The sequence below is a fragment of the Plecotus auritus genome, assembly GCF_963455305.1.
Source record: "Plecotus auritus genome assembly, chromosome: 5".
Classification (NCBI taxonomy): Eukaryota; Metazoa; Chordata; class Mammalia; order Chiroptera; family Vespertilionidae; genus Plecotus; species Plecotus auritus.
In genome coordinates this window covers 49824456-49838904 of record NC_137776.1, presented here as the reverse complement: position 1 = coordinate 49838904, position 14449 = coordinate 49824456, and the positions used below count along the sequence as shown (strand labels likewise).

The window sequence follows — 14449 nt, the reverse complement described above, 5'->3', positions numbered from 1 at the left end:
AGCCCCCTGAGTTTACTCATTTGAAGTACTGGCACTAGTCAACGGGCAGCTGAGGGTTGCCCTAGGGCAGTGGTTGGCAAACTCATTAGTCAACAGAGCCAAATATCAACAGTACAACGATTGAAATTTCTTTTGAGAGCCAAATTTTTTATACTTAAACTTCTTCTAACGCCACTTCTTCAAAATAGACTCGCCCAGGCCGTGGTATTTTGTGGAAGAGCCACACTCAAAGGCCAAAGAGTCGCATGTGGCTCGCGAGCCGCAGTTTGCTGACCACGGCCTTAGGGCTCTTGCTCATTCTTCCTTTTTCAATAGCACTGACTGGAAGTCAGATGAAACAGCTAGTGCAAGAATAAAGGAAGGAAACATTAGGTGAAGAAACCTATTAAGAAATCTCCCTGTGTTTGGAGATAAACATGGGTGTAGGAGGTATGTCTATTTGGTGATGAGAGACAGATATGATGTGACCCACCCCAAAGCACTGGGCAGGCTTAGCTGTAAGACCCAGGGGTTCCTTTTCTCCTGTCTCACTCCCTCTGCGGCTCTGGGCGGTGTGCGAAGGCACCGTGCCCATCTACAGTAGGCACTCTCAGAGGACACAGACTGTTTTTTATTTCAGGCGTTTCTATACACCATTCCTCAAGCCAGGAGAATGGGGCCACTCACCTGTATTGTTTCACCATATAACTACCATGAGGTTCCTTTTTTCCAGGTGCTGAGGGAAACATTAGCAATTACTTTCCTTTCATAGTCATATATACATATCCAAATGAATATACGTGGACTCCAAGGAAGATTGCTGGAGAAAAAAACATGAACATAGTATTTTTTTAAAGCATGTGCACTGATTTTTTATTTTCGGTAGGAAAAATAATAGGTTATACAAACCCTGAACCTTTTCAAGTCAGATGATTGATTTCTTTCCATGGCTAGGCAGCGGTGGCGTTTGAGTCGTGCAGGCGACAGAATGGTGATCATCTAGGTTCTTTTGGTTGTTTTATTTTTAATATATTTTATTGATTTTTTACAGAGAGGAAGGGAGAGGGATAGAGAGTAAGAAACATCGATGAGAGAGAAACATCAATCAGCTGCCTCCTGCACACTCCCTACTGGGTATGTGCCCACAACCAAGATACATGCTCTTGACCGGAACCGAACCTGGGACCCTTGAGTCCGCAGGCCAACGCTCTATCCACTGAGCCAAACCGGTTAGGGCTCTTTTGGTTTTTATAGCTGAAAGCTCCAGCTCCAATAGATAGAAACCCCCCTGAATCAATTCTAAAATGGAGTGACTGGGAAATTGACTGAAAATCTTATCAAGACTAGAAGGTGAAAGCGATTTGAAGTGTCAACCACAAAGGTTTAAAGCCTTTTGTAAGTCCAACAGTTGAGGATTGTCTTGGGAACTCTGCTTAAATGTTTTTAAAAAATGCTCAAGGTGAGGCTGAACTTTTTTACCATTTGTCAGTGTATTTCATTATTTAACATACGTTGTGTTTTGGATGTTGCTGGCATGTCGCTATTGGGAAAACTGGAGCCGTGTATTTCATGGAGTGGGCAGAATGGCATCCAGTATTTATCCTAAGCCTCCTATGTGAGCTTAAGACTGATAGCTCACAAAGGCAGCTGGTGAAATGTCTTTTTCCTGTCAAGGGCAGCTAGCTACTCAGAAGAGAAATGTGATGGTAATTGGAGGGGTATTCATCAGATTCAATTTCAGTAGAAATTTCCTTGTGTCAAAATCATCTTTTTTTATTGATTTTTTTACAGAGAGGAAGGGAGAGGGATAAAGAGTTAGAAACATCGATGAGAGAGAAACATCAATTCAGCTGCCTCCTGCACACCCCCTACTGGGGATGTGCCCGCAACCAAGGTACATGCCCTTGACTGGAATCGAACCCGGGACCCTTGAGTCCGCAGGCTGACGCTCTATCCACTGAGCCAAACTGGCTAGGGCTCAAAATCATCTTTAATAATATGAGAGCATACAGCAAAATGTACTAAATCATTGTTTTCTTTGAAAAGGGTATTGAATCTGAAAAAGAAAGTGGTTACACCAGTACGGTTTTAACTAATTAACTGCAGAGGAGTTTAAATACAAACCAGTTTTTACTATTTCGAATGGACCTTTTGTTTCCTGTTTGCATAATTTCATTCCAGTTTATCTGAATTATATTGCTGTCACTTCCTGTTTTGAGGTTTTCCTGCTTCTTCAAAAGACATTAGCAATCAAGGTATTGAACTTTCTCTTTGAAGGTTTCTTTATGATCAGTTTCGTTCCTTAAAAACTCCTAAATGCATTTTCCCCACCACCACAGAGTGGACACTTTATGTTAGAATTTGACTTAAATGATAGTATGTCATTTCATATGCTTCTAAAATAAAGTATATAGACTAATCAATTTGTCTCCATTGTAAACATTTTTCTGTAATGAAAATTCAGACAGAAAATTCATCCTGACCAATCTCTTTTTTTTTTTCAGTGTTTCGGGTATGTCAAATCAATTGATTGTGTTTTTTAATATGTCAAACTAAAATAGACTTCTGATGTTTTCATTAATTCAACTAATAGAGATTTTTTTCCTATGTTCTGGTACATATTCATAAAGAAAGAGCTTTGTCAGGTTAGTGATCAGGTTTTATAAATGAACCTTTTCTCCTCCCCTCTCCCAGATTCACAAGGGAGCCAGGTGTCTAAGATTATACTTTGGATTGTTTGTTGATTTTTGCAAACAGGTGTCTTATTAAGGATTTTGAAGAGCGGCCTTCCGTCACACAGCTCCTCGACCACCCATTTATTCACGGAGTCCGCGGAAAGGTTTTGTTTCTGCAAAAGCAGCTGGCCAAGGTCCTCCAAGACCAGAAGCATCTAAACCCTGTTGTTAAAACAAGGTACGGTGTCTTCCTGCTTCCGCTCTCTGGTTATTAATAAAAACAGCATGCCATGTATTTTGATTTGCCCAGCATTATTACTGGTAATTATCACATCACTGCATTTCTGCACGTCTCATTTACGTGATATTAAGTACTTCATGCCTAGTGGATGAGAGCATTAGAGCTTCAGAAATAAGCTGCTCTTTTGTGTTCTTATGGCTAATTTCTCTCAACTGTAGCAGAAGTCTCACTGTGCCCTTGTGTTCTAGTTAAAAACCAACACGTATATATTTATATTTAATACAAATGTGAATTTTTTTCAAACCAACAAAGGTAACCGTATGAAAGCAGTCACAGCTGAGATTGTGTGAGAAATCTTTGCTTGGCTGTTGCAGACTGGAGAGCAGAAATGTAAGCTGTTTTGTGATTTTTGGAAAGAGTGCAAGTTAAATGCTGAAGCCCTTTTTTTTTAAATGTGCTCAGAGACCGTTTTTCTTTAGTTAAAAATTTCTTAGAGGCAAGTTAGTGTTTTAAAATGAACACACACACACACACACACACACACACACACACACACGTTATTGTTTATGCTATCTGAAACAACTGAGATTCTCCCCTTCCCTTTTAAAACATCTAAAAAGTAAATGTTTATTTTCAAGGGCAGTTGCATAAAGCAGTCTTCAGTGGTGGTCTCTAGAAATAGATCTTGGTTTCTGTCCAGAGGGTGGCAGAATTTCTCTTAAAAAAGAAATTAAATGCAAATAAAGCTGCTCCCCCAGCTCAGCAATTATTTGGTTTTATAAAACTGGCCAGGGTGCAGACACGCTCTAATCCATTATTACTAAAAGAACATTCAAAAGATGGGAGGCAACGGAATAAAATATCACAAGTTCTGGAAATATTCAGGTGTTCTGCAAAAAGTTGTTTACAAATCAAACAGCATCAGAACCCGTGGAGCTGGAGGCGTAGTTTCAAGGTGATTGTATCTTACTGACCCTCCCACCTCCTCTACCAGGCTCTCTTTGGGGTAGTTAAAACACATTTTTTCCTACTCGTTCCCCTTTTCCACTACCAGTTCTGTTTCTGTGGCTTGCCTACGGGGTAGAGAACACTCAGAAATTCTTGTGACTTGGTGCTTTTTTGAAGCAGTAGAATTTGTGTTTAAGCCCAAGGGAACTGAAATCCCTTTTCTCCCCCTGCTTTTGTTCATGTGCACCAGCCATTCCCCCTCACAACCACCCACCCACCCACCCACCCACCTACACACACACACACACACACACACACACACACACACACACACACACACACACACACACACCACCCCCCCCCCAGCACCACCCCAAATGAAGGTGAAATAAAATATAAACCAAGCAAAACAAACTCAGCATTTAAATGCCCTAAGTCGAACAGGTGTCTGTCTCCTCCTTGTCTCTCTGTCCTGAAATTTGCCACAGAGCAATTTCTGAGTCTTCGGCTTTCCCTTTGCCTGTTCAGATGTATGCTCTCTCTTTAAAGACTCTTCTGCTTTTACCAGAGACAGTCTGTCTCCAGGCTCTCTCACCCACTTTCTCTCATTTCTCTTTATCTTTGTTAACTCCTTTGATGTTGTCAAAAGCCTCATATGGTGGCAAAGGCTTCTCACAGGGTCTTTGTAATCTTCAGTTTCACTCTGGAGTTGGTGTTTCTTTGAAAGTCACTTAAAAAAATGCAACCTCACACATAGGTATGGAGACTTTAAACAGTCCCTCCTTTGGAGGCAGGAGAATTAATTCTAAAGGAAACACAATGCATGTAGCTGACACAGCCTGCTGGGCATCCTATGCTCTTCCCTTAGCCACTGGCAAGGGGTTGGGCTACATACACGTTGTTTAAGCCCACATAGAGAAATTCTCACATGTCATCTGATGCTGCTAATCTATACTAATAAAAGGGTAATATGCTAAGTAGACTGGGAGACCTTCTGGATGTCCTTCCGGACAAAGCCATGGTGGTGGGCTGAGGCAGAGGCGGTTAGGGGCAATCAGGCCAGAAGGGGAGGGAGGTTGGGGGTGATCAGGCAGGCAGGCAGGTGAGCAGTTAGGAGCCAGCGGTCCCAGTTTGTGAGAGGGATGTCCGACTGCCGGTTTAGACCCGACCCCTGTGGCTCCTAACTGCTCACCTGCCTGCCTGCCTGATCGCCCCCAACTGCCCCCTCTCCCCCCACTGGCCTTCTCACCCCCAAGTGCCCCCCCACCAGCCTGCTTGCCCCCAACTGCCCCCCCCCCTGCTGGCCTGATCACCCCCAATTGCCCTCCCCTTCTGGCCTGATTGCCCCCTAACCGAATTTTGTGCACTGGGCCACTAGTTCAATATATTTAAACTTGTGAGTTTCTAAATTGAGATGGAAAAAACCAAAAGAATTGAGGTGAGTGCTTAGATGAGTGAGGTACATACACAACTAACCATTTTTCTGTACAAATGGTCACAGCAGGCGGTACATTGTGGTGTTGAACACCACAGCTCTGCCAGGTTTCAATCCCAGCTCAGCCACTTACAGACAAGTTAGTAACATTTTTCTGTTCTGAAGTTTCTTCATCTATAAAATGGGGGTTATTTTGAGGGTTGAGTCAACACATAAAAAATACATGAGAATAGGGTTGATGACAGAGTTAGCCCTCAATCAGTGTTAACAGTAGTAGTAGAAGTAGTGCACATGGCCTATTTAAAACAAAGGCCTCCGTTTCTTTTGGATTTAATCTGTGAAAATTCATCTTTGTTTGCTTACCAAACAACATCATGAAAATAAACAGTACTGAGGTACTAAATGTTAAAAATATCAATTTCTATCTCTTATTTAAAATCTAATTTATTCATTTATGAGGTGTTTATGTGTGTATGTGTCAGGCCCGCTGCTGAGCAGAGGAACTACAAAAGTGAGTCAGATACAGTTCCTGATAGAGAGCTAATAGTCCAGTGTGTGAAGCAGAGAAGTATCATCTTCCCAGAACAGCTCAGCATGAAAAGTGCCTGGATGGAGGGAGGCTGGGGTACCTCCCAGAGCACCTGGGAAAGGAAGACCCCTGGAATTGGTGGGAAGATGATCCTTGAACTGTCCTGAAGATAGTGGGGGAAGGGTTATTCCAGGTAGAGGGGGAGAATGAGCAATGAGCAAAGGGCAAAGGCACTGAGACTGGAGAGAGTTTAGGGGATTTGGTAAAAAAAATTAGTTGGCATTGCTGGAACTTGGCATGGGATGTGGCAGGGGCGGGGAAGATAAGGGGCCAGGTTATGATGGGTTAATGAGCTTGGATTTGTTCCTTAGACACTTGGGAGCCACTGAAGGGTTTCAAGCAAGGGTGTGCTCCAGGAAGGTTGTTCGTATTGCAGCATGGAGAAGGGAATGGAGCTGGCAGAGCGGGAGCCAGGGAGATGCGTGAGAGCAGATCCTGGCAATTGCAAAAACAGAAGATATTAAGATAGTGGCCATGTAGGATTGACTGGGGATTGAATGAGAGGGATTAGGGAAAGAGAGCAGTATCACAGGGTCTACCCACACTGGGCTGCCTCCCTGCCCTGGTTCAGACCGCAATCAAACAGAAATTGCAAGACATTAAGAGACAGAGACCAGCAAAAAAAATGTTTCCTTTTCATATTCTATCAAATGCAATGCTATGTACTTCCAGGTAATGCACAAAGCTTCCAGCTTTCTGCCCAAAGCAGGGTTCTTCAATGGTCTGAACAGTCCTGGGCCCCCAGCTGGAGACAATTGTTTAGTTTTGAGAGCAAATGCAGAAAAATGAGACCTACAGCTTACAGGGGAAACTGTTTTACTCTTCCTGCAAAGATAGGAAATGTTCTATTCACTTCAGTACTTTCCCCAGGGAAGAAAGAAGTTGGTAGTGTGAGGAAAACTATAGGGAAGGGGAAAACTTAGACAAGTGAAGGAAAAGATCTTGTATAGAGGGAGACATTGGAGAGAGAGAGGAAGCAAGGTGGGGGTGGGGTGGCGGAAATCAGGGCCCTAATTTCTGACTTTAGAAAGAACCTCTAGGTTGGGAAAGACACAGCAAAGTTATATGAAGATATTCAGAAATTTGAGGGGTGCAAGTGGGGAGCAGGGGACAGAGGAAGTACTCTAAGGAAACTCATGTTAATGGCCTGTATCTTTCCAAAAACCTAAATAAGGTGTCCTCCTAGTTGGGAGTTACACTCCAGGGAAGTGATAAATCTTTGAAGTGGCCACTATGAGGAAAATCATCACGGTGCATTAGAGATGGAAACAGTGATTGCTCAATAGCACAAAAAAACCCAGGTGGAACTTAACTGAATAGCATTCCATGCTAATGAAGTTAATTAGTATTTAAGATAACACATGCAGAGCATTCTGGAGAGCATTTGCATAGAGCCTCTCAAAAAATGTACATCACCACCACCACCTTTTCCATTTATCATATCTAGCAATTCTTAGCAAGAAGGAGTAGAAGAGAAATCAGATACTGTGGCTTTCTTTAGGCTTGAGACTGGCTTGGATGACTTGGATGATGGGTGGAAAGGAGGGCAAGGGAATCAAGGTGAGCAGGAGAGTGTCCTTGAAGTCCTTTGGGTATGGAAGAAAGGAAAGCCAAGAAGTGGCTTACTGACTTTGAGTCTGGGTCAGGGGACTGGCAGTTACAATGAAGACAAAGCATATTCAGTGAGAAGATGTCAAGAAAGGGTTTGTAGAACTGAGATCTTGGGAACTTTTGAGAGATAATTGGGAACTAGTTATATAGCTCAATTTGTAGACAATTTTATGGAATAGAAATAAATGTTTTTATTTATTGAAGCACTGATACATGCTATGACTTAGTCCAGATATCATAAAACTCCATTCACATGAAAGTGCAAAATAGGGAACTCTCTAAAGACAGAAAATAGATTGTTTGGGGCTTGGGTGGGGGTGGGTGGAGAGGTTGAGGTTAGGGGTATAACAGCAGAGTGATAGCTAAAGGGCAATGAAGTGAGGTAATGAAAATATTCTCAAATTGACTGTGGTGATGGTTGCACATATCTGTGCATACACTGAACACTTTAGTTGGGTAAATTGTACAATATGTGGATATTTCAATAAAGTGTCAACATAAGAAACATTCAAACCTGTAGAGAATTTTTATGAGTTTATTTGAGCCAAACTGACAAGAATTGCTGGAAAACAAAACCTCAACAGATTGAGAAAATGCTCCTAGAAACAAATGTTTTTAAAGAGTTGACAAATTGAGGGATCCTGAGATCAGAATTTGAGAAGAATTAACAAAGTGATTGGTTGGGGATGGGAACACCAAAGATTGATATCAGGGGAAGGGGTAGAGAGAAAGGATAATGGGGGTCAAATGCTGGAGAAGATGATATAAGAGAGTGATGTGAATTTTTCCAATAGGGAGAGAGAGAGAGGTTAGGGAGAACAATGGATGGGAAAAGGCAGAGGGGAGCAAGGATGGTGCTTCCATCCCCTAACCCCTCAGAGTGAGTGTGTTGTAGAAGATCGAAGAAACCCTAGCGATGCTTAGAGAAATGGAGTTATACAGTTTTATTACAACGGCCGTCTCAGAGGAGTTGCCTCCAAGGTCTGAGCAAACCAATATGGTGGAAGCTCTTCTTTTATCCCCTTTGGTTTCTTTTGTCCCCCAAATGTGGATTATACTTCTAGATCTTTTGCGGGCTTTGCAAAAAGCTCCATGTGCTGGGATGGGGGTCTTAGATCACATTTAAGGGCTCGGGCTGGCACCAGCACCGATAACCCCCTCTGGGGGTTGTGTTTTGTTCATGGTTTATGACCTCTGTAAAATGTGAGCATTTAGGTAACAGGTCTTGCAAGACCAGATTCTGGAGAAAGGGGCAGTGACTTAATTATAGGTTATCAAGAACGTACATTAGGTTACTGGCACAGATTCAGATTGCTAGTCCCCCCAAACATCAGGGTTACATTGGAATTAGCCTTTTAGCCTTCTCAAGTGGATGGAAGACAGAACCAGGCAAGAGCATTATGGGGAAGTGGTCCATTCCAGTTGTGATAAGGAGATAAGGAGTGTTCAAGAATAAGGCTAAGAATCATCTGTTTTCACAATAGAGCAGAGGCTGCACTGTGCATGAAGAAGTGCTTGGGTGATGGGTCCCCTCTCACCTCTCCTGGGTGGAAGCATCCTAGCTCTTCTGAGTGGTGCAGTTTTTTGAAAAGTAAGGCTGTGATCCAGTTCCACTTCAATATATATATATATATGGCGACATTGTACTATTTGAGATCTGATACCATTTGCTGATGCTGATTATAGTGTTTGAGTAAAACTGTTGGACTTCATTTCTCCAGTAATTTATAATTTTTGCCATAGCATATATTTGATTCAGGTACAATAGAGACGTTATGTACCCAAGGCTTACTCTCTCAAAGGATGTTAAAACAGCCCTAAAATTGTGTGAATAGTTTGGGGCTTCATTTTTACTTAACCTGTCTGAGATGCTTTTAAGCAATTGGGCCATTTCCTTTACATCAGCTTCCATTTCCTTGACCTTGACAAAGACCTTTTCCCCAAAACTAGTTTTGCAAATTCCTGAATTCATTGACATCATCTGGTATGTCCTGTCACCATTACAGTTCAGAGAAGTAGCTGTGAAAGCATGCTTTTTTTTTTTTTTTTTTTTTATCACTTCACAAGCGTTAGTGGGAGAAGAGCCCAACCGCTGTCTGGAAGAAGCATGGAGGTAGGGAAGGTGCTGGGTTAGCTGCACTGGGACCCCCTCCTGCCTTCCAACCCCCCATCATGTACTCAACCACAAGCCTCTGTAAAATTACAAGATCCAGCATGTCATTTCCCTGCAGGCGGCTTGGGACCAGCTGAAACCACAAATGTTAAATTCTTAAATGCCAAAGGTCTGCTCTATTACTTGGTAGAAGAATTAAGTTGCTGATTCGTTTTCTGCTCTGTTGAATGGATTTTGATTCTACCCCTGCAGTTTGCCTGAGGCTGATTAAAACAATGACCTCAGCTTTTCTGATTTCTTTTCAACCTGCAGCAGTGACCTTTAAAAACAGATTTCTCACTCTGCCAAGCTTTTCCCAGTAAGCCTGTTCACTCCCTCTTTTACTGGCAAATGTGAGTGTGAGTGCCTGCACCGCCAACCCCATATTATGTACACTGATGGGTTCCTGGCATATATGTAAATGAATGACTTCTGAATGAAAACTTTATCAAGTGCTGAAGATGCTTGACACATAGAAGATTAAATATCCTCCTGTTCTAACAGACAAGAAACAAATCCACACCCTGTTATAATTACTGTCTGCATCTATATATGTCTCTCTGTAACTGAGTGAAAAAATTCATATATAATTTTCTGCTAGTGCCACTGATTCTTGCTGCCTGGAGAAGGTGGGTATATAAAATACTATCTAAAATAATTGATGATGAGATGCTGATTTATTGGAATTCTGGCCCAAACCATGCTTAGAGGAAAAAAACAGGAAGATACTATAGTGATTTCCATCCAAATTATACTTCTATTTTTATTTTTATTTTTTTACAGTTTTTTTTTAAATAAATCTTTATTGTTCAGATTATTACAGGTGTTCCTCTTTTTTTTCCCCCTAGCTCCCCTCCACCTGATTCCCCACCCCACCCCATGCCCTTACCCCCCGCCACTGTCTTCATCCATAGGTGTAAGCTTTTTGTCCAGTCTCTTCCCGCACCCCTCACACCCCCTCCCCCCTGAGAATTGTCAGTCCACTCCCATTCTATGTCCCTGATTCTATTATATTCACCAGTCCATACTGTTCTTCAGATTTTTTATTCACTTGATTTTTAGATTCACTTGTTGGTAGGTATGTATTTGATGTCATTTTGTTGTTCATAATTTTTATCTTTACCTTTTTCTTCTTCTTCCTCTTCTTAAAGAACACCCTTCAGCATTTCATGTAATCCTGGTTTGATGGTGATGAACTCCTTTAGCTTTTTCTTGTCTGTGAAGCTCTTTATCTGACCTTCAACTCTGAATGATAGCTTTGCTGGGTAGAGTAATCTTGGTTGTAGGTTCTTGCTGTTCATCACTTTGAATATTTCTTGCCACTCCCATCTGGCCTGCATAGTTTCTGTTGAGAAATCAGCTGACAATCGTATGGGTGCTCCCTTGTAGGTAACTAACCGTTTTTCTCTTGCTGCTTTCAAGATTCTCTTTGTCTTTTGCCCTTGGCGTTTTAATTATGATGTGCCTTGGTGTGGTCCTTTTTGGATTCCTCTTGTATGGGGTTCTGTGTGCTTCCTGAACTTGTAAGTCTATTTCTTTCACCAGGTAGGGAAAGTTTTCTGTCATTATTTCTTCTAATAGGTTTTCAATATTTTGCTCTTTCTCTTCTTCTGGCACCCCAAAAATTCGGCTGTTGGTACGCTTAAAGTTGTCCCAGAGGCTCCTTACACTATCTTCATATTTTTGGATTTTTTCTTTTTGTTTTTCTGGTTGGGTGTTTTTTGTTTCCTCATATTTCAGATCTTTGGTTTGATTCTTGGGGTATGTTGATCTACAGTTGAGTTTCTGTATATTCTTTATTTCAGACAGTGTATGCTTAATTTCTGACTGGTCCTTTTCCATTTTTTTGGCATTCTCATTAAGGTCCTTGAAGGTCTCACTAAGCTCCTTGGAGGTCTCATCAAGTTTCTCGGCGGTTTTTAGAAGATTCTTGAGTAACCTTATAAATGTGGTTCTGAACTCTATGTCATCCATTAGTTTGCTTTCCTCCATTTCTCTCATTCGTGACATGTTTCTTTGTCTCCGCATTTTGCTGCTTCCTTATGTTGATGGAGTGGCTTTGTGTGGTAGGTGACCTATAGGGGCCAGTAGCTCAGCCTCCCCAATCACCTGAGGTGGACGCCTTTGGTACACCCCTTTGTGGGCTGAGTGCAAAGTCTTGGTGTAGTTAAGCCTTGATTGCTGTTGGTACACTGGGAGGAATTGACCTCCAGGCCAATTGGCTGTGAGGACCCTCTGTGTCTATAATGGAAGAACTGCTGCGCTGGAGACACGCTTATGGTGCAGGACTTGTTTCAGTGGGGCTTTGGTGTTCACTGAGTCTGCCTTTGAATGTGTCACTTATGGATGTGAGGAGTTGAAATCTGGTGTCTCACACTGACCTCTAGGTACACTAGCTTCTGGATCTCCAATGGGGTGCCGGTCAGCTACTGTCTGAGGCCACCCAGCAGGAGCTACAGCAAGAACTACAGTTTTCTCCTCTTTGCTTGGAGTTTGGAGGTTTTGGAGCTGTCTGACTCGGGCTGCAAGTTTGCTAGGTTAAGCTGCGATAGGGCAGGCCATTCCTATGCTAAAGCCGCTGCTTGGAGCTTGGGTGGGTTCGTAGATTGTGCAGGGCGGGGTCTCAGGGCGTGACTAGGTTAGGGCGTGGCAAACAGCGATGGCTGCCAGTAAGCCGGCTCTGCAGCTCTGTGTCTCCGACCGTGTCCCCGCGTCCTGCGCCCCAGCACAATAAACAATTGTTCCTGCGCGCAGCCCTGCAAGCAAGCCTCCCTCACTTTCTGACCCCACGGCAGATGGTCCAGCTTCTCCCCGTAGGAGTTTGGGTCCCCCACGTCTCCCCAGAAATGAGTTCGGAGTAATCGGGAGCTTATCTCCCTTCGGGTTGAAAACAGCAGCGCTTTCAGTCACCCGTCACCAGCCCGATTCGCGCCTCTCCGTACCTCAGCTTTTCAGCGCTTGTGCACCCCTCAATGCTGTTTGCTCTTTCCTTCTAGTTGTAGAACTTCCACTCAGCCAACTTTCCTGTGGTTCTGGGTGATAGACGTTCTGTCTTTTAGTTGTAGTTTTGAAATTGTTGTGCGAGGCAGCAGTTTAGGTGCTTACCTATGCCGCCATCTTGGTTTCTCCCCTATACTTCTATTTTTAATCTACATGAAGTTTATTTGATAGATGGAAGCTTAAGTTCCAGGACAAGATAGAGCTTATGTAATTAGAATTATGTATTTCCATCCGTATTGCACTTTCAGTAGAAATGGTGTCAGGCCTTCATAATTTGCCATTGTTTTCACATTCTAGGTCCATGATTATATAGTTATAGTCAAATAAAAGTTTCTCTTTTATCAACACTGTTATTAAAGGGTATAATGAACTGGAAATAAGGATTTGTAAGAAATATGCAACATCACTGACTTTGTTCTTTTAGTAGTACTCTATCTCCAATTTTGAGTAACATTTTCTTTACTATATGGAACCCATTGCGTGTGTTGATAAGGGAGTGGTTTCTCTGATCTATCCATGTGTCAGCTTGTCCCTGAGCTCTGTCCATGCCCACAGGAGCCTTTGTCTTGGTCTTGAGGGCTACCACCTGTAAGCCTGGACTCCTTATTCCTTCTCTACCTTTGTTTTATCGATCACCAGCAGTTTTTCTTAAAATATATATATATATATATATATATATATATATTTTTTTTTTTTTTTTTTTTTTTTTCAGAGAGGAAGGGAGAGGGAGAGAGAGGTAGAAACATCAATGATGACAGAGAATCAATGGTCGGCTGCGTCCTGCACGCCTCATGCTGGGGATTGAGCCTGCAACCCGGGCATGTGCCCTGACTGGGAATGGAACTGTGACCTCTTGGTTCATAGGTCGATGCTCAACCACTGAGCCACACCAGCTCGAGCAGATTTTGTGTCTGGGACTTGTGTTAGTCATTCTTCACTCATTCCAGTTCTACTCTTGGCTGGAAGGGATGGTTGTGATCCTGAGTTTGGAAGAATGGAGGCCGTGGTGGCCTATACTGCCACAGGTTGACTGTCTAAAAGACCATCAGGCATTTCTTAGTGCAAAATTTAGCCTCTCACTAGCACATCCCCTGTCATTGTTAGGCTAAAGGATTTTGGCTCCATCCCATCCTTGAGTTATGATTTAGAGGGCCTCCTTCTATATTACGTTGTCCTTCATCATAGTTGTGGTAAAGGGAAGACTGTATTCTGCCACACCTAGGTGAAGCTCCTGGAGCCCTGGTTTGACCTTCCTACATGGAAGTCACTGCTTCCACAGGCAGAGTCAACAAACAGGAAGAGGCTAAGGGATTAAGGAGTCCCTTAATATAAGTAAAACAAACAAAAAAAACAACAACTTTTATGGCCTAAAACTTTTCTAAAAGAAAGGAATTTATTGAGTGATATGCTAGCCAGAAAAAAGGGCCAGGTCCTGGGGGCATGCAGACTAAACCACCAGCAGCAGGGGTAGATGGAGAGGACAGCGTGGCCACCATCCTGGAGTTGACAGGCACTCTTATGCATGAATTTGGGGAAGGAATATATACATTGTTTTGAAAGAATTTATATTGGCTATAGATAAAGGGGTGGGAGAACTCCATTTGTCTGAGTAACCAGACTTGGCAGACAACATACGTAGAGCCTCATAAAAACAAGTAGGAAATCCAGAAAAAAAAGTAGTATGGAATTTGAAGTGGGGCTCATTCTGGGTAGGTGCATAGTCCATAGAACGAAATGTTTGCTCTTCAGGATTGGTTGTGGGCAATAGTCTGGAAGTTCATTCAAGATAAACAAGATGCAGTGGCCCTGTGTTAGTTAT

At 42.6% G+C, this 14449-nt stretch overlaps 1 protein-coding gene across 1 annotated transcript in view; it reads left to right on the top strand.

The window, feature by feature from the left end:
* The window catches only part of MYO3B (myosin IIIB), a gene marked incomplete at its 3' end in the record, with an annotated part of 379148 nt that overhangs the window by 133728 nt on the left and 230971 nt on the right, over positions 1-14449 (top strand). The window contains exon 8 of the mRNA XM_080668808.1: positions 2737-2892. Within this exon, the coding sequence (XP_080524934.1) occupies positions 2737-2892 (156 nt within the window). The remainder of the gene's footprint in view (positions 1-2736; positions 2893-14449) is intronic.